Raw genomic sequence first — 20,710 nt, 5'->3', positions numbered from 1 at the left:
CTTCCTGCTCCATAAAGACCAAACGAGAAAAGAGAACACCCATCTGAAAAAAATCAGTCTAAACAGAAGAAGGAATACCCAATATACAAAGGTTTTGTAAATACATCCACACAAGCACATTGCTCTTTGAAATTTAAAGAAAAAATTTATTGAAGATCTGAAAAACAATTCCTAAAAGATTGACTTTTCCAGAAAACTGCAGCTACACAATGCATTGCATCTATCATGTTAAAACGTGCATTAGACAAATACAAAAACCATGAAACAAGCCACCACTCAACAATCTGAGCAAAGATAAATTGCCTAAGGAACAACATGGATGACTTGCAAAAGATGGGCTCTTTACTATAAGCACCATTAAAAAAAAAAAGCACAAATGGATGTGTGTTCAGTTATATACACTGAATTGAACCTTTGGCACTAGGAATCAGAGCATTTTGTCATATAGCATTAACACGTATTATAAAAGTGCGTAGTGTCAAAGGAATAGAACCACCAGCATTCAAAAGCAGCTTTGTCAACTAGGCAATAGGACACTCTACAGTATGTCTCTCCGTTGTCCATCACTGAATACACTGGTAGCAACTTTGAAATGAAAAATAAAGGAAAGAAAAAAGGAGCTGTAACCCCTTTTATTTTCTCTGTTTAAAACCAAACGGAAAACAAACATCGATTCTGTTATACACTAACATTTTCAAAGTACATCATTTGTACAAGAGAAGGACTAAGAACAGAATGTTTACAGAGATCCAAACACAAGGGTAGGGAAGCGCCTCACACAGCTTTCCGGTGATACTCAGGAGGGGCCACTTCATAGTCGCTGGCACTAAACAAAGTTGCGGAATTCTTTGCCAGGTATCTGGAAATAAAACATTATTTATTATAAATGGAAAAGAGTATCTTAATCCAAATCTCTTCTCACTTATACACAGAAGCCACACAAAACACTTTAGCATATACTAAAATAATCACAACCTTGCAGGAAAACCATGTAATTACAACTCCGACAATAGGGTTACGTAGCAGACACCACCACCTAAAGTAATGATGTCCAACATACTCCCCTTACTTCGAAAACAGCAAACAGCTGTCTTCAGAACAACTTGAGAGCCTGGACTATAAAGAGCACATCCCCCAGCTCTTGTTGCAGTTTTTAAGTTTTTATGAAAAAATACATAGTGTCATTTTAAGAAAATTCAAAAACAGAAACGTGTAAAATAGAAATGGAAAAGTCCCCCCTTCCCCCACCCCCGGCCCCCAAGTGCTCTGTCAAGCAGGAGTCACTCTCCTCCAGATCTTTTCTGAGGAGTGACAATGGTCCTCTACCAATGAGGGAGCCTCCCCGTACTCTCCACGGCAACTTGCCTGGGAATCTTTGCGCGTTTAAATATCTCTACAGGACGAGTTCCCAGAAACTTAATACCCACTGCCAAAATATCCTACAAAAACCTGCAGAAACCAGGATAGACTTTCCCATTTCTTCAATCTTTTTATTCTTACCAAGTCTGACAAGAGATATTTTAATTATCCTTAATGCTGAACATCTTTTTGTACTCCCATTTCTTTGAATTTCTGATGTTTTCTGATGTTCTACTTTTCGCTGGTTTGTTCACCTTTCTTACTGAATGAGAAACTCTTCTTCGTGTAGTTAAGAGACCAGCCGTTTATCAGATATGGAATATGTGTTCCCTTCATCTTTGAGTATATTCTTATCACAAAATTTTAACTTTTTAAATCAAACTTATCGACCATTTCCTGTATTATTAAATTTTTAGCAAGACCATTCTCACTACAAAAATGATAAAAAATAATATTGCTCTACATTTTCCCCTTCATTATCTTAATGGTTTTAATTTCAGATTTAAATTTTTGGTCCATCTAGAATTCTGATGCATGCAAGAAGTGCGGATCTGACTGACTGTCCCCTCCCACAGACTAGCCAGCTGTCCCTGACACTATCCACTAGGCACTCCACTCTACCCTAGCACTCTAGTATGTACTGTGTCATTGGTGATGTTCCCATACCCGTGCACTGATACTGCTCCACTAGGCATGGAGCTGCTCCTGCACCGATGCCTTTAGTGTCATTATAGTTTAATAGCCACAGTGTCAATCTCTCAGAGTAATTTTCAGTTTACTGTACTAACTCATATTTTGAATTTCAAGCATATTCTTAGACTTACTTTAGGAAATCATGAAGATAATTCAGTAATAAAGCAAGGCTCTTCTCATCCAAAGGCGTATAGGCCAACATCGCTCCAATTCGTACTATTTAAACAAAATAATTTAGTCAGTTACATCCAAGGTAGCACTATAAGCATTTTTTAATTATGCGAGGAAATGAAACCGTCGAGTCCTTTAAAACACATGATTTTATAAACTCTTATTTTAAAGCAAATTTGAATTTTATGATTTTAGATAAAAATTCATACTGGAATGGAATCATGTTCTAGAATGTTATTTTATGTTACCCCTTTGTATCAATGATTAAAGACAAAAATATTAAAGGCCCCAAGGAAATAAACTTTGTTTTCTAAATGGCATATTACCAAATAATCTCAGTAGATGTGGCGCTCCGTACACCTGGGACATGGGTGCATCCGGGTGATCTGCAAGGATTTCAGCATACTGAGGTCTCTCAAATTTGTACAGCAGCTGAGTGCCTAACATCACATTGAAGTACTCCTTTATCCCTGCCACAACTTCATTAACAGCGTACTCCCTGGAAAGTGAGCAAAGATGTTTACTTTCAAAACAGATCGTTGAAAAGGAATGAAAGATGGGGATTAATTCAACCAACCTGAGGGTAGGGATTAGATTAAAGGTTGAACTAATGAGGATAAATTTTTACTAAACAAAAAATTTTTAAAGGAATTAACAAGAACACAAAAAATCAATTCCAAAATAAATAAATAAATAAAAATAAACTGTGGTGAGGAGACAACAGCCCTCAGACAAAGAATGATTTTTACATTTTAAAATGATTTTCACTTTAAAGGGTTATATATGTAGGAGCTTCAATTTTACCTAAAATATTTACTATCTGACCCTTTAAGAAAAAGTTAGCCAGCCAAAATCCTTGTCAAACCAACAAAATCTATTTTACTATTTCTGATGGTATTATTTTAAAGTACATGTTTCAGATAATTTATTTGGAAATAAGGACATTTAAAAGAAAAATGTCTCTTTGGAGGTATACTTCGAAAATGTGTATATTCTTACTTATTATCTGTGTTTCCTCGAGATTTCTTGTAATTTGCATAATCCTCCAGAATGGAATCCACATTCTTCTTGGCAGGAAGATAAAAGAGCTACGAAAACAAAAATACACTTGAATAAGTAGTATTCTCTGTTTTAAAGGAAAATTATTCTGGAAAAACTTGAATGTAATAAATTATCACCTAATAGTATTACGAAACAGGAGAAGGAATTGTTCAGTACTCGAAACATGGCTAATGTGGCCAAAGGACTAAAATTTTAATTTTTCTTAATTTCAATAGCCCAATGTGGCTAGTGAGTGCTATACTGGACAGCTGAGCTCCAAAGACTGGTAAGCTGCGGGACACACATACACCACCAGTATGCAGGGAACACACTGCAGGTAAATGTACCTCCACCGACCATTTACTGCGTGTGTGATATGCCCAGACCTTGTCTGAAGCATTCACGTGACTTCTCTTTTCATCCTCACATCAACCACGAGATAGGTGCCATTACTCCATTAAATGTGGAACTAAAACAAAAGAAGGCTGAGTAACTAATCTCAACTCAGATTTAAATGGTGGAACGAAGGTTTTAATCCTAGCCCAAATTCCACATACAATAGACGTCTGATGTTGTCTATGTCTCACAATCCTCAAGCAGTCCCTCTCTTCCCTAACCCAGTGCCCATGCCATCTGTTGCAGGAGAGCGAGTCACCTGTCCTACAGAATTCCTCGTTCTGGACTTGAATGATGATGGTACACTTCTGATGTTACACATGTGCCTCATGATGTCCCCATTTCCTATACACTAGGAATTAGACCTAGGAGCCTGACTGGACTCAGGTTCTTTTGGAGGCCACGAGTATCTCGCAGGTATGCTTCCCATTTCATTCCATCGCCAGGGACATTATGTGAAAATGTCCCATTTTCAATATTATTAAGACAGGAAACACATGCTTCTTAGCCTTTATCAGTTTTTGGAATAATTCCTGCTGTAGCAACCTTCAAAAAGTTATTGCCACCTTTTTTTTATCATTATAAAATCATGGACTTTTATATATGTACTTTATTTTATTCCTCTCCAAGTCATCCTTTCTAATAATCAAATTCTTCAGTCCCTGAAATCAAATATTCAGTCATTCCTTCAATGCTCTAGTGTACATGCTTTCCTTAAAATTTTTTTTTCCCCCAAACTAGAAAGAACACATATACAGTATAATCTATGTAGCTTTCACATTACCTGTTTCTGCCGGGTAATTAGGTCCCAGTCATCAACAAGCCATGGTTTCAGTTCTTCAGGAATCTTTACTTTAACTTCAACTCGGTTCATGAATGTTTCCTCCTAAATGGAAAAAGGAAAAGCATTAAAAACTCTGTCTTTTCTTGCTGAACAACCACTCTAAAAGACTGAGCTCTTCTTAACTTTTAGATGCACTGGGTATTAACTCTTTACTCAATCGAGCTGCTGGGTTGTCATTTCAAATATCGTAAATAAAAAGACCAAAAAGCTAGCTGCTGGGAGACAGAAATCTTGTCATGACAGAAAACTGGCCTATCCTGCTATGCTTTCTCATGTAAAGGCAAAAATTCTTTAGCAAATTTCTTCTGTAAATGAATATTCTTTTAGTGTTCATCTGTTATACTTTTAGTATTTTCTTATTTGTTCTTGATATTCAGTGATTATCCCAAACACAACTACCTTACATAAAATTAGACGTACTGACTTCTAATGAAGTCTTAAATAACTAACTGCCCAAAGGCGCCTGATTTTCAGAATTTTATAAGCATACTGCTGCTTTATAACCTCAGTCTCAGAAATGTAAAATGTCGGTTAAAAATTATAACCCTGTTTTCAAATTCAAAACTTCAGAAGTTATAAATAAAATTAGAAATAAGACTTGATCACTTAAGAATTTAAACTACTATACCCACACACGCACGTGGAACAGGTTTTCGTGGGTTTAGTAAATCATCTTGACATAATAATGACATAAGCCATTTAGCGTGACCTACAAGTCTATACAGTTAAATCCTCACTTAACATGATTGACAGGATTCTGAGTTTAAGCAAAATGATGTATAATAAAACTAATTTTACCGTAGACTAATTAATATGAACAAGAGTTAAGTTCCTATGGCATCTCATCAACAAACTGTCGCTAACAGAGAAACATCATTCGAGGACCTCATGCACATGCTCATTGTGACAACAAAGAAATACTCTTCTACATGAACACAGAGCTTACAAACAAACATCCAATAAGCTGGGGGGAGGGGTACAATCTAGCAGGGACATGACTATCCAACCTACAAGTGAAAAAAAAAAATACACATATATATTCTTTATCCAAAAAAGGAGAGTATTTTCGCAGCAGTGTTTCTGGGACTGTTTTATTGTGCGGAACATGACTTGAGACTGTACATCCTGTTCATAAACCTATTCATAAGGACAAACTCACGTTCTCAACAGTCGGATCCACCCGGGCTCTTTTCTTTCGAGGAGGCTGAGGAGTCTCACTGGTACTGCCACCATCTCCATTTCCAGGTGCTGTCAACATTCAAGGGGGAGGAGGGAAGATTTTTAACTTATTAAATGAGAAACTCTTAAGGAAAACAGTCTCACGACACACTCTTGCATTTTTCATTACATAGGTGTTACCTGAATCTACAATATAGACTCACATTCCTACCAAACAGCTCTACCAAACATTTAGTATAAATATTCGTACTAATTTTATATACTAATTTTAATACTGCCATCTTACATTTCTTAAAAAAGTTATCTTCAGAGTTAGTCATTATTAACAATAAAAAACATGAAAATAACAAATGCTTACAGATTTCTCCATGATAAAAAGAATATCAGAATTAGGTTTCTACTATGTACCTTAATCTATAATAAGGCTGTGATTCATATTGGAGACTATCAATAAATTTAAGCTTACTCCATAAAAATTTAACTCTAAAATTTTAAATCAATTCAAAATTCAAATGTTATAAAGATAAAATAATTAATTTTAACAAAATTAATATTCTTACTTTTCTGCTTGTTCTTTTTTGTTTTCCTGAGAGGGGAGGAAAAGGAGAAAGATAATTATTGCTAGTAAAATTGCCTATTTCAATTCCCTTTTGCCAGGGTTAAGTTCACAGAGAAATACTGCCTTGAAAGATAAGATCAGGCAATAAATACAGTTTCCTGCTCAGACACAAGGATTTTTATTGATGGCTGGCTAAATTCATATGCCCTCTACACGACAGAAAAATAAACCGAGAATATGTTGGGAGACTTACTCTCAGAGTTACATCATTAATTTATAAGTTTATAGCATATAACATATACTACAAATACATACAGCTTATAAAAAAAAATATTACATTAGTTCTACCAAAAATAAATTCCAATGGTTAAAATCGGTTCCCCAGTTACTTTGGTTAACAGTATCATTTGATTTTAAACTTCTGTTTTAAGAGCAATCTGTGACTCCACTCTCACTGGCCCCAACTGTGTCACTGTACTCTCTCTCTACGCTACGCTCCCTCTTCTCCAACACCGAACACTCTGTTCTCCTCCCACTTGGTTATCCTAACAGCAACTCCTACCTATTTGCGACTACCAAACAGGAAATCACTAATTTTGATTTTATTCATAATTATTTCTAAAATACAAGAAAAAGTTGTAAAGCCTAAGATTATGGATTATTTCTGGTGGGATAATACCAGAACGTCTAAATAGTCTTAACTTTTCTATAGTTTTACATAATATTTCTAATGTTATCTACTCTATTCATTCGATTTAGAGTTTGAGGTTCATTTTATAATTCAAATTAACTTATGTCTGATTGTAAACACGAAAATCTGGTCATCTGAAAGTATAGGGTTTTTCCTGCTCTCTTAAGGATGACTTCCGTGACATATTTTCTAGAAAGCATTTCTGGGCCAGATTAAACTATGGGTTTCTACTTGTACATGTCAAGAATACATGGGGACCAAGAGAAACCAAGAGTCTCTATACTCATTCCATACCACAAAATTAAAGAAAAAATACTGACCACTGACTCTGACTCTTAAGGAAAAAAATCTATAAACTGTACTTTCACAAATCTAAGCAGTAAGGACTCCTGGACATTTCTGCGTCAACCTTCCTGCCTGAATTAATCTAACACGCAAACTAGTTCCTCGGACTGTGCAACAGATTTCATACGTTAAACTGCTGCTGTTCTGTTTTTCTATTTCTAAGTCCTGTGACTAAATATTATATAGTCAAAAAATAAGTTCTTAGATTCAATTTACTTTAAAGAGTAACCAAAGTTCTAAGTCATGAAGAAAAGTCATTCCGCTAAATAATTAACAACTCAAGAACAGCCTGAGGCCCAAGTGCTAACAAAATTCACGTGTATTCACTGCTATTAGTTTAGAAAGAATAAGCACCCAAGTTTAAAGACCCAGATGTCAAAGAAGTAAAAGTAATCTGGTTTTAATAATACAGCTGACCCATGAACAACTGGGAGGGTGGGTAGAGGCACCAACCCCTCAGCAGTAAAAATCCACATATTACTTCTGTCTCCTCAAAAGCTTAACAACAGTCACCTCTCAGTATGCAAAGGGGATGGGTTTCAGGACCCCGGATAAGAAAAATCAGAATGCTCAAGTCCCTTATATAAATTGACAAAAAAAAAAATAATGCACACAGTTGGCCTTCTGCATCTGCAGACCCCAACCACCAAATGAAAATACTGTTCTTGATCTGCAGTTGGTTGAATCCAAGGATGCAAAACGTGGGAATATTTACTGGAAAAAATCTGCATATAGGTGAACCCATGCAGTTCAAACTCATGTTGTTCCAAGTCAAGTGTATTTCCTAACAGCTTTTATGCATATTCAGAGAAAGCTACAGGTCAATTATGAAACACTAAAAATAGAGCAGGGTACAAGTGAGCATTAAAAATGTTATCAAAACCTCAAATCAAAGTGAAAGAATTTTTTTTTAAAATACCAAGTTTAATTACTCGATATTTTTATTTTAAAGAACAGACCTCCTATTCTACAGGGGAAGGAAGTACTTAAAATTATATGACACCTTCTAAACTACTCAGATTATAATCTCATCTAAATGCTTATTTTTTTTCCCCACTAAAAAGAAAGGCTCCTGAAGTAATATTTGGTTACATGTCTGAGGCAGCAAATATACAAGTTAAGTCTGCATAATCCTTTTCTACATATTAATGAGGATGGCCTGAGGCTCCCGATCCCGAAACACTCAGGAACCAAATAACCTGCAGAGCCCCTCATTGTACAAGCACGGAAAATCTGTGTTTTTACTTCATATACTTAGTGGCTTTTGTAATCAAAACCATGCAACATTTTATATTCAAATACAAGTAATTTTAGGCCTACCACCTAGATTAGATATACTAACTTTTAGCACAGTGATAAAGAGTTAGCATTAGACCAAATACTTACTGATAAAAATCCATGTTTTCTATATGTTGAGAAAGTTGCTACCTTTAAAACCTCAAATGCTATTAAATCCTAATACTGCAGTTTTCAAAAAAAAAAAAATAAATCACGGAAATGTGTTACTATTTACAACAAAAGCTATAAGCTACCCTCAAGTGGTAACACACCTAATCTTTACCAAATCAACTAATTACGTTCAAAGCAAAAAGGATAAAATTTCAGACATTTTAAAGTACAGGACTACTGTCATTACTAACACTTAACTTTTAGGTAGTAAATTCAAACCAGTAACACTAAAAGCGATAGAACGTAACTTCAAGGAAAAACATATATACTTCCTAAATAGATGTTTTAAAACATGTTACTTTTGACCTTTAACAAGAAGCACATAACCGCTCATTAAAACTACCTAGTAAATGAAATATTCGTGTGGCAAGAATTAAAATAATCTTTTCATAAAAGTTTTTATTTTTTTCTAAGTTACCATTTCTACACTGGCTTTCAAATACACGGATCAATGTGTGGACACTTATAAATTCCACACATAGACATGATGCCAAGATGTTCTAAATCTTACAGTTAACAACAAGGAATGATTTTCCTTTTCTGGGAGTGGGGTGGGGGACTGGAAACCTTAACATCTCACATATTGTTACCACAGGTTTCAAGAGGGGAATTAAACTAAGCTATATCTTTAGCACTATGAAAAAGCAAATCGACTACCCAAAATCTCAAAACTTGTATCCTACTGATACTAGTATGTTGTTACAAGAAATTGTATTACACAAACCTATATATTTACACATATAAAAGGATTGTGAATGTACTTAATGCCACACTAACTGTACACATAATGGGTTAACTGATAAATGTTACATTTTACAGTAAAAGGGGGGTATAAAAAAACTAAGAAAAATTAAGGAATAAATATGTATTTTCAAATACATTTTACGCAACCCAACACCAGAGAATGAAATTCTTTCTCATTGGTATTTTGCAAGTTACAATGGTCCAGTTTCCATTTTCAATACATCCTAACACTTGATAACGGGTATCGAGTTTTCAATGTCACTTATAAAACAGTATGCAAAATTAAAACAAACATAGAGTTTCTTACACTTCAACATTTTTCTGTTGCAGGCCAGATGTCTTCTTTCCTGGGGCAGCCCCTCTCATCTTCCCCTCTGCATATTGCTCCCTTCAAAAATAATTTCAATAAAGTCATCATAAAATGGTGCTATGTAGAAAAATAATAAATTGTGCCAGCTTTGATTCCATTTTGAAATTTACATTCAAATTGAAGTCTCAAGCCTATATATATACAGCCTATACATATTCTGGTACAAAGTTTTTAACATGTTGGACAAACGAATGATATATTCACAAAAATAAAACAATTTAAAAAGAATAAAAGGCCCAAGATTTTGCTCCTCTGTATCTACCAAAATTAAATGTAGTAAAAGGTGCCTATAAATAGATCACATCTCATGTAATTGAAAATTCTATTTGTTTTGGAATTCACTAATCTCAAAATTTTATTTGATTTCTTATTTCAATTTTCCTGATGTCCATTTCAGCTTTGAAATTAAAGCGATCACCCTACAGGCCACCTCGTCTTGCAAGGTTCCTTTTCTCAGTGTACTTTCAAAGATGAGGGATGATGGGGACGCCCCTTCTCTTTGCTCTTTTGTTTCCCCCCTGCCAAATGTACCTTCTACAGAGAGCCCAGGAGAAGAGATGCTAACAATGACTTTGCAACTACAGAAACTCCCAGTAACATCTCTGTTTTCTACAGACCTCTAAGGACCAACTCAATGAATAGCAGGTATGCTACCTTCCTCTTCCTAGGAAAGACTTCTCTGATTATTTGAAGTCAAAGCCAAAAAACAGTGGCTAACAAGTACCGAGAATCATTTTACAGGGAGGTAGCCAACATGATTTCTACTGGTTATTCGATTTCCAAAAATTAATTTGAAGACATTTCTCTTTATGTTCATGTTGCAGAACTAACTCACTGATTGGCTTTTTGAAGTTCCCGCTGCTTCTGCAGATTGGTGTCCACGTACTTGAGTACTCTGCTTTCTGGAACCCATTCATCCCAACTGAAAAAGAAGCATTAAAATGTCATTCAAATATATTTTCATTTTTTTTCAAACTGTCTTCCAATTATGTTTTAGAGATTCAAGAGTAGAGACGTTGGATTTCTCTGAGGTAAGCTGATGAACCAGGATTACAAATTCATTCTCAACTAAAATGAAAATCTAGTGAAAATCTTTGTTCTATAAAGGAAGTCGACTTCATAGTCTCAAAAGCAGCATTCCAAATTTAAACTGCCCGAGTCCAAAAGCAAATTATTCAAATCATTTTTCCAAACAGCAAAAAAAAAAAAAAAAAAAAAAAAAGTATGGCATTTAAAAGTTCCTAAGCAATTATTCTTACAGAATAAAGACACCTTAAAGAATTTTAACTTCAAAAAACGAAGCACAGGAGTCCATAATACTGACTTTTTAAAGAACTAAAACTAATTGGCTACTTAGCTGTATGTTATAGCAAAGTTACAGAACATTCTGTGCCTTAGTTTTATCACCTGTAAAACTGGGATAATGGTCACAGGGCTGTTGAGTTACATAACACGTGTAAAACACTTGAGAGTTTGACGAAAAAATAAAGACTCAAAGTATGTCATAAACATTTTAGAAAGTCCACAATACTCAAATACCATCTAGACTGACTCAGCTAAGACTTTAAATTAAGGTATTACAATGGTTTATCAGACTACACCATCCTTGGCCTTCACTCATAGATGAATACACGAACTTCCAAGGCATGACCAGGAAGATGGCTTTCTCAACATCGAAAGGTAGAACCAACTATTCTTAAAATAGCTAATTGCTAAGGTGTTCCAGCATTTAGAAAAACTCCTTTAAAACATAACTTCTGATGTGATTATCTCCGAAGGGGAAAACAACAAGATAGTTCTTAGGGAATGCTTAACTTTTCGTGCAAAGTGACTCTTTTCTCCTGCTGATGGAGCTCCTTTAGTGCCACGATTAGATGTATCCTCAAAGCAAAGTCTTATTTAATGACTTCCCACCTCTGACCTCGTATATAAGATAGCCAAAAGGAGAATAAACAAAAAGCAATTCTCAACATGATTTCCTAGAGAAAACTTTAAAACATGCATTTACCTAGAGGTCAGGAGGGGGTGGTGTACTGAGGGAGCTCCTTCAGGAACAGGAAAAAGGGCTACAATATCCTCACGTGTCTTCAAAGTTTTTTCAGAGCGCCTTGGCCTCACAGCACTTCTGATACAGACAGCATAGTACAAAGTAATCTCAGTAACTAGGTGCAGAATTTAGCTTAAGCTTTAAGATTCACAAATGGATTATTTAAATGTCTGTGTTGATAAATTCCAATAAGATTTTTAAAAATTTTGACAAATCTACTGTGCTTTTAAAAACAGTATATAATAATTACTTAAGCTGAAGAAAATTCCAATTTGGAGATTGGGCTTTTTGTTGTATAATTTTTAAAAAGGTATCCTACAAACCATTACTGAAATGAGGATTTTATTTTTATATCTACTTATATCTATTTCAATTCTCATAATTAAAAGGACTAGCCAATTTTTACTAATCACAAAAGTTTGATTTTCGAACCTTACAAATCCCACCCCATCTGATATAAAAAGCATCTAAACAAACACCTTGATCTAAAAACCAAGTCAAATCCAGTTTCCTTTTATACATCAGGGGCTGAAAAGCCTTGATGAACCATAGGGAAATGAAATATCGTTTGCTCTGAGGAACATCACTCCTATAGTAGTAACTGATGGCCAAACATTCAGAAACTTTTCTACATCAGTTAAACATAAAAGAACTTCATGATTTTCTAAAGGTAGCTTTTAACTAATTCCCAAAGTCACAATGATCCATGGCACTACTTACACAGCACTATATGAAAACATAACACACATGCTGGGCATTTGAATTTGAATAACTCCACCCCCTTTCAAAATGGGTTTATTTAAGGGCTTCTCTAAATACTGGAGATGAAACTTTTCAAAATTACATATATTTATCTACATACTAAGTCAACTATAAAAAAACACATCCTGATATATTGATATTCCTCAACATATCTACAAAGATATCAATATCTCTAATATTTAGTGCTGTTTTTTTCTTATTTTTACAAGGAGTAATGACTACATATGTAAAATTAGCTGAAAACACAATATGACAAAATCTATGCAGCCTATCAATTGTTTATTAGTGTTACAGGACTCTAATATAACAGGAAAAAGTTATTTATTCTGAAGTGAAATGAAAAAATACAAAAGTTTGGTATTTCGCAATTTCTTATAACCTACACATGCCACTTAAAACCCAGTCTTTAAGCTGTACACATCTACCTGTGATTTTACACAGAATACCTATTACATGTAAGAGAGTTAAGAACCAAAGATATGGTCCTAGCTACTGGTATTGAGTTACTACCATTACCTATCATTAAAAATATTTCAATTATCATTAATTGAAAAAAAATTGCAAGCTGTCAAACTGTGCTTTCACATTTAGATTTTCACCTTTTTACACTTACACTAATGGATGAAAAGCTAAGGATCTGATATTTCTTCTCAGCTAAAAGCATTTGTGAAATTTCTTCTAATGGATAAAACTGGCTTGGTCACAAGGACAGGGAACTGTATGAAACAAAACCTAGGTCAGAAGACCAGTAATCAGAGAGAGAACCTCCTTCTGCAGCAACAGAATCCTTAAACCAACCTGATGGCACTGCTCATATAGAGAACCAGGTACCAAGGCACACAAAGCTCAGGTGACACAAAGCATTACAATTACTAGAAAACAACTCCTAAAGAATTCCACTTTCTGGCAGTGCCACCTTTGAAGGATAACACACCAGTAATCATAGACATAATTTAAAACCCGTCACAGTAAAAATGACAAGCTATTAGATTACAGGCAACAAAAATGAGATTATTAGATGTGGTGTTTGTGGGCCTCAAGATGAAAGACCTGCCACTGAAAATGAGCTCTACCAGCTGAATACCGTAGAATGTATTTGATCTATGACCACTGTCCAATCCTGGTTACAGGTTAATCAATACACACCTCCTTTAGGGGAAAAAGAAAAAGTCTCACTCTTCAGGGTGGAAAATTAGGCTCTATCGTTAAAATCCTGTATCTGTGTTTAATCATCTGCTAAAAACTGTACCACCTGATGAAATCACCTTGTCAACATTTAATTATGTTTCCAAAGTTCAGAATCTAAGTTGGTCATTACTTCCGAATCATGCAATCTTTATCTTTTTCCCTTTTCTAGGTAGAGAAATCCAACTAGTTTTGAGTATAACTGCCTGACATAACATACAGTTACTAAGGCAAAAAACAAACAAACAAACAAACAAACAAAAACAAACAATAAACAATTCAAGCTGCCCAAAAACGTACCAAAACCAAAAGGAAAAAGTAGTTGGTTGACTAATGATTATCAGAAATTATACAACACAAGAAATACTCCAAAAAATTTAAAATAAAATGGCTGCATACCATAATTTCTATTGTATTTTCATCATTTCTAAATGGCTCACCCTTGCTGCAAAATGTATAACATTAAAACTATATAAGAATTAAGAAGCATATGATTATGCTAGTCTATGACACAAGCTATCTTATAAATTACACATAAATAAAACATTGCTTTTAAAGATCTAATACTCACTTTTTATTCCAACCACTGTAATGAATAAAGTACTTCACTTGTTTGTCCTTTATGGCAACCTTTACACACTGAAATAAAAAAGAAAAAATTTTGCTTAGAAATACTAAAGAAAAAAAGACTACCTAGATGATTTTAAAGTATCCAATATTTAAGACACACTCTATACTTAAAACTCTTTAGTGGCCAAAATGAACCCCACTTCCACCCCCAAATGTGACTCTCTAAGAAACCATGTAAACTTTCAGACTACCTTTGTAAGAACTATAAAATTGCTGAGTCATCACAATTTGAAGTCAGTCCAGAGAGCTGAAGACCCGTAAGTGTAAGGGGTCACCCTAAAACTAAAGCAAAAGGCTAACTAAGCTATCCAAAAACAGTTAATGAACGCTGTTTCGTGCATTCTCAAGTCTTAGAAGCTACATTTCAAAAAAAAACTAAAGAAAAATATTTACAACATATTATAAAAAGTTATATTAGCACTAAACTGTTTTGCTGCAGAATATAAGCAACTAGCAAAGCGACAGATTAAAAATGGTCTACCTTCTTAAAGGCAGCCAAACAAATCAGAATTAGAGGAGGTCATTCACTATGACAAATGATGACTATCTGGTTTGGGATTGAAAAGTATTTATCAAAGGCTAACCAAGAGAATCATGATAATTTAAGCTATTCCAAAAGCCATTTAAAAATCATTCACTGGCTTGTTTTCAGTCCCAGAGGAGAAAAACCTGCCAGTTTAATAGTTTGCCAGAAACTGATACAATGAAAATAACATTAAGGGATACAAAGGATCGATAGGATTCATAATTAACTTATAAACTGTATTAGAATTATATCACTAAGAAATATGTACACACACATAAAGTTTCTGACCATCGCCATGAATCCAAATTTGGTCATTTTAGAACTTTAAAACACATCTATGTATTTAAAACCAGTAAAAAGTAGTGAAAATGGTCACTAATTCACACTGACGCTTTACAATTTTAAGACTACCTTCATAGACACATAAACCATTCACCAAGAATGTAGAAATTGCCTTTAACAAAATAACTACAACCGTTAAAAACTGTAATGTCATATATATTTGTTTTAAATAAGTTAACAAACAAAATACTAGAAACATTTTTGACTTGGAGTGCATTACTCCATTTATCTTTGGCTAAATCAGTTTTTATACCAGGGCAGACCACTAATACAGAGGAAAGGGAGCCCCGAGGATTCAAGCTTTTCCAGACAAACCAACTAATAAAAGTTAAATATACTCATTTTTTCTTGTACTCATTTTTAATGTTAGCTTTTACCTTTAAAGCAACATAATTAGCAGTGCTTACTCAGCATGCTACATTTGCATATCAATTGACCCTGACAGTATTTTCTCACAAGTTATTAATTACACAATGCTCTTTGCTCCCATGAATAATCTACCTTTCCCCTCAAATGCTCCTTCCAACTATGAATGGCAAGGTAGTAAAGCCTTATTTGACCCACTAAGCAAGCAGTTAAGACACCCAGAAAGAGAAGAGGAGGAACTCCACAAACCTATGAAAAAGATAACCCTAGTCAGATGTAAGCAGTGGTTTGAGAAAACTTCTTCAAGGAAAACAGGTTTTCATACCTTTGCTTCATAGAGAAGAGGCCCATGAAAGCACAGCACACGCTCACCTGTAGAAGTGAAAAAGTGAAGGGTTAATAGCCATTTCTCTTCACGGAGAAGATGATTCACATCTGAGTGAGCCATCACATTTGTACTCTGGTATTCCTCACAAAACTAGTAAAGTGGGAAAGGCTATATACAGGAGTCGACACTTCAGATCAAACTTCAATAGTACCCTAACTACACGTTAGTATCTGACTAATAACAAAAACAATTAGTATGTCAATCTATTTAAATCATCGAACCATTAATCACCTCCTAAGCAAATAAAACCTACAGTAGATACCTAGTGGTAGGGTTGCTTTTGTTTTTGAATGTGTATCTGCGAATACAACTTTTAAAATATATTCCAAGTTTAGGACCTTATGCTCTACCTATATATCTCTGCTTCTAACCCTTTTACTAATTAAACAAAGTAAAATAGTCTACCCATTAAAATACTAATGCACGTCAGAAACGGCTGGTTAAAAAAAAAAAAAAAGGTTCAGTGTGTTCAATGATGTTCTGGGCACTGGGCTGCTTCAATGAACAAAAAAGGCAAGAATTCTAACCTCTGGAACTTACACTCTATGTTAAACCTACACATCAAGATTAAAAAAAATGTAAGGGACTGGTATAAGACCTGAAAGCCACCCCTGCTCACTGGATGAATCAGGCAGCAACTCCTGGCAATACCTCAAGATTACATTAATTTTAGTAGAAACAGATTTCTCGCACATTATTTTCAATCCACTTGGTTTCAAAAGACCTACAAATAACAAAATAAAAGTACTCCATCCAACACAGACAGCTCTTTTAGCTCTAAAATTAAAATGGCCTACTAGCTCCATTCTGGAGACTACAGGGCAACATAAACAATGAGAGTGATTGACAAACTACTGTAAAGGTCACAGGGAAGGGTCCAAGTGGAGGGAAGCAACAGGTACAAAAGCACAGAAACATGTTAAGGTGACATTTTCAGATTACCATTTGAATATAAATAGTTCACCATAACTGGAGCATAGGATAAACCTGTAACAATGCAAAGTAAAGTTACACAGATCAGACTGCTTTACATGTTATGAAATCTGGACTTTATTCTGTATAGGATTCTCAAATATGACCAAGAATCAAGAGTGTTTAAAACTACAGATTTTCATGAGAAAATATAAGGCTGGCTTGGAGGTATGATCCAGAGTAACAAATACCTAATTTTCATGGACAAGAAAATACTGGTAATTGGGCACAGAGCAAACCACTGTATTGTTGTTGTTGTTTTTTTTAACCTGTCTCCAACCTCAATCCTTTCTAATATGAAACTACAAAGATAATTAATTCTGCCCAATGCTCTGAAATGCTAAGATTCCAATCCACATCTTCCCCCTGGTTTGCACTTACTAGAATCATCACTCGAAGGCCTAACAGGGCAAAGGGCCTTCCCTCTGACAATGCCTTAGATACCCAACGATTTTCTTAATCCTATTCTTTAACAGAATTTAAAGTGGAAGACCAACTCCAGTGCGAAATAGTCACAGTGCTTAAAAATTGCTTATATGTGTTGTACCATTATTAAATAATGAAAAAATTTCAAATTTAAAGGAATCATAAAACCTAATGCTGATCATTACTACTTCCATTACATAAGCTCAATTCTTCTTCAGTGTTTTATTGCGATTTGGCACTAACGGATTTCTTTTCCTTACAAGATGTTCTCTGAACATGTCATCAATAATTGTTATTTCTTAATGACGGTCATACAAGTCAGCTTCGACACAACAGAAAACACATCTGGAAAGTGATGGTAAGGGTAGAGATGAGACTCTTGGATAGCGTTCAAAACCTTGCTTAAGGGTGCCTTGGTTTCCATTCTCTAATTCACCACTAGTGCAGCACACGGATTCTCACTTGCCATTATCCTCCTCAGCCTACCACCCCTCTAGTTTAGAACTTGAGCACTTCCATCCTTGACTGTTTCAATCCTCTGTGATTTTCCTCCTTTGATTTCCTACAGCAGAGATTAAATTTGTTTCGATCCTTGACTGCTTGGTCAAGCCTATGGGCCTTTTACTAAAATGTTTTATAAATACATAAAACAAACGGTATTACAATGGAACTCAACTACATTGAAATAGTTAGCGAAGCCTCAAAGTATCTTAAATACCATGTTTTATTTTATTACATGAACTTGACTAAACATTTAGCTGCTGATCCAGTAACAGTTTTGAAGTAATGAGGAGCATAAACGACATGGAATGTATTTTCTACACTGTACGGCCAAAATATGAAAACACACTAATACTACACCAAGGGTGTTTTCTTTGTGTGTGTGGGGGGGGGGTGCCACTTTCCTAAGTGAAATACTAAATTTGCGTTAGACAATAAAAATAACTTCCCCCCAAGTTCACGAATCTTTAGAATTATATCCACTGACTCTAGATTGAGAATCTCTGATCTGACCTAGTCAGTTAGTACTTGGATGGGAGACCACCTAGAAAGACCAGATGCTGCAGGCGGTGAAAAAAAAAAAAGAATCTCTGATCTAAAACACCATTAAAAGAATGAATCCATTCGAGGTAGTCACAGCTGAACATTGAAAATAAAAACAGCTATTAAGAGCCGGTCGCTATCAAAAATGCCCTTTGATAATGTGATTCTGAACGCGATTCTAAAACATTAAAGACGGAAAATCAGTACAACAAAACAAATGCCTGCGGCCGCCGCCCGCGACCGAGGGAGACGTTAGTGCGCACAGGCTCGCGAACAGGGCCTCGCGTCCATTTTAGTCGCCTGCGCGGCCGCCCCTTCCACACGCGGCGGCCGACGCCCGGACCGTGACGTTCAAGCGCCGTCTCCCGCCAGGGGCCGGCTCCTCCCGTCGGCCAAAAGCCTCGTCGATCCAAGAAACCGATCGATAAAAACGCGCCCCCGCTTCCCAGACCCTGTCGGCCCAACGCGCCCGCGACGAGCCCACCCGGGGGCACCGGGGCCCGTGTGCGCCCGGCCGCGGGCCCGGCGCGGAGACGCTAGTCCGCGCTGGCGGAAAGCGGCGCCCGCGGCAGCACAAAGCCGCCGCCGCGGTGGGCGCGGGGAGACGCCGGCGGCCATCTTGCGGCGGCCATTTCACGGCGCGGCGCCCTCCCCCGCCACCTCCCCGCGGCCAACGCCGCCGCCCCGGGCTCGCGACGGCCCCGACCCCCGGCCGTTGTGCGCCCGCGGCGGGCCCACGCCCCTCCCCGCCACGTCCCCGCCGCGTCGCCGCCATTGTGCCCACCCCTCCCGCCGCAACTCCTTCCCCTCAGAACTGACGCCGGCGGGCCCCGCCAGCGCCCGCGGAGCCACCGCGCCTCACAAAGCGCTCTGCCCGGGCCGCGCCCAGGCCCCGCCGCAATGCGCTGCCGCACCGAGCGCCGCCGCCCCGCGCGGCCCGCCCACCCCGCCCGCCGTGCCGCCGTTAGCGCCGCTCCCAGGGCCCAGGCTCACCCTCCTGGAATTTAGGCTTCGGGTCCTGCTTCGGCGCCATTTATAGGGATTCGCCGCCGCCTCCTCCTTCTCCCACCGCCCGGACTACCGCCCCCCACTCTCCTCCCCACCCAGCTCGCGTCAGACGCCGTGGGCAGCGCCAGCTCTGGAGCCCGGGCGGGATTTGCCGGCGCCCGTATACCTCACAGAGCCGCGAGTGCGCAGCCGCGCCCGCTGGCCCCGCCCACCGCGCACGCGCCCTGCGCCGCGGTGCGCGGGGCACGCCGGGAACGGTAGTTCCGGGTGCCGGGGAGGGGCGTCTCTTGTCTCTCCCATTCCCCACCCCTCATGTCCCCACCTCACCCCCTCATCCCACCCCACCCCATCCACTCCCACCCTCCACCACCCAACCCTCACCCCACCAGCCCCCGGGGTGCTGAAGCCTGGGTGGATCTTTGGGCGGCCGTGACTCACCCAAGACGAAGAGCGGGAAAGGTCCATAGCGCAGGCCCATGTGTAACAGGCCTCAAGGATGTGTGGCCTGAAAAGCTTGCGAGGAAACACTTCCAACACTTCCGACAGCCTCTCTAGGGGTGTCACCGTGGTCCGGTGCTAGGGCCCGCCATCCAGCCGCAGTCCACCCCACCCCCATGCATGGCCTACGACAACCCCAGAGGAAGAGTCCGTGAAGCGCTGGCACCACGGCGAAGGGGGATAACAGCCTGGAACACCTAGGTTGAGTGCCACGTGGAATTGATACAGAACAGGGCAAATTTCCCCAAGTGGCGGGAAGACGAAGCCTTGCACAGAGAGGAGGGTCCTATGGTGGAGAGTGAAGAAAGAACCACGCCAAAGTTAGTCAAAAAGAAAGTTCATTAGAAATGGGGTAACACTCCATAGACAGAGTGAGGTCCCTCCACAAGCCCTTTGAACACAGACACCCACAAAGACCCCTCATTCCAGTTGTCTGTACACTGTCTTGTCTGTCCTAGTCCATGGAATATCAAATGAAAGTGCAAGGGCCTCCTTGTGATCCCACACGCCCCACCAAAACTGCATAGTACACTTATTATAAATGTTTTGAATACAAAGTACTTCAAATTCAATAATTCAACATTTTAAAAATACAAAAATGAAGACAGTGAAAAGCCCCTTTCTCCCCTCAGTCCTTTACTTGCCCATTCCTCCAACACCTAAACAGCAAAAGGA

The 20,710-nt window shown here is 37.8% G+C and overlaps 1 protein-coding gene across 6 annotated transcripts in view; it reads right to left on the bottom strand.

The window, feature by feature from the left end:
* MORF4L1 (mortality factor 4 like 1) overlaps nt 1–19,716 on the bottom strand; it is a 29,177-nt gene extending 9,461 nt beyond the window's left edge. For 2 of the 6 annotated variants that reach the window (XM_036231841.1, XM_016125511.2), the window contains exons 1-13: nt 19,523–19,671; nt 16,025–16,071; nt 14,407–14,474; nt 11,850–11,966; nt 10,677–10,763; nt 9,779–9,859; nt 6,244–6,269; nt 5,664–5,752; nt 4,445–4,546; nt 3,223–3,311; nt 2,550–2,722; nt 2,184–2,268; nt 779–859 (exon numbers count right to left, since the gene is read on the bottom strand). In XM_036231841.1, the coding sequence (XP_036087734.1) occupies nt 779–859; nt 2,184–2,268; nt 2,550–2,722; nt 3,223–3,311; nt 4,445–4,546; nt 5,664–5,752; nt 6,244–6,269; nt 9,779–9,859; nt 10,677–10,763; nt 11,850–11,966; nt 14,407–14,474; nt 16,025–16,071; nt 19,523–19,562 (1,085 nt within the window). In that variant the 5' untranslated portion in view covers nt 19,563–19,671. Of the gene's footprint in view, nt 1–125; nt 860–2,183; nt 2,269–2,549; nt 2,723–3,222; nt 3,312–4,444; nt 4,547–5,663; nt 5,753–6,243; nt 6,270–9,778; nt 9,860–10,676; nt 10,764–11,849; nt 11,967–14,406; nt 14,475–16,024; nt 16,072–19,522 lie in introns of those variants that run through there. The other 4 variants (XM_016125512.2, XM_016125514.2, XM_016125515.2 and 1 more) reach the window with 4 other exon arrangements.
* Between the last annotated feature and the right edge of the window lie 994 nt (nt 19,717–20,710).

The sequence above is a fragment of the Rousettus aegyptiacus genome, unplaced genomic scaffold, assembly GCF_014176215.1.
Source record: "Rousettus aegyptiacus isolate mRouAeg1 unplaced genomic scaffold, mRouAeg1.p scaffold_m13_p_14, whole genome shotgun sequence".
NCBI classification, from domain to species: Eukaryota; Metazoa; Chordata; class Mammalia; order Chiroptera; family Pteropodidae; genus Rousettus; species Rousettus aegyptiacus.
The sequence above is the reverse complement of the archived record's forward strand: the minus strand, read 5'-3'. Positions and strand labels throughout refer to the sequence as shown.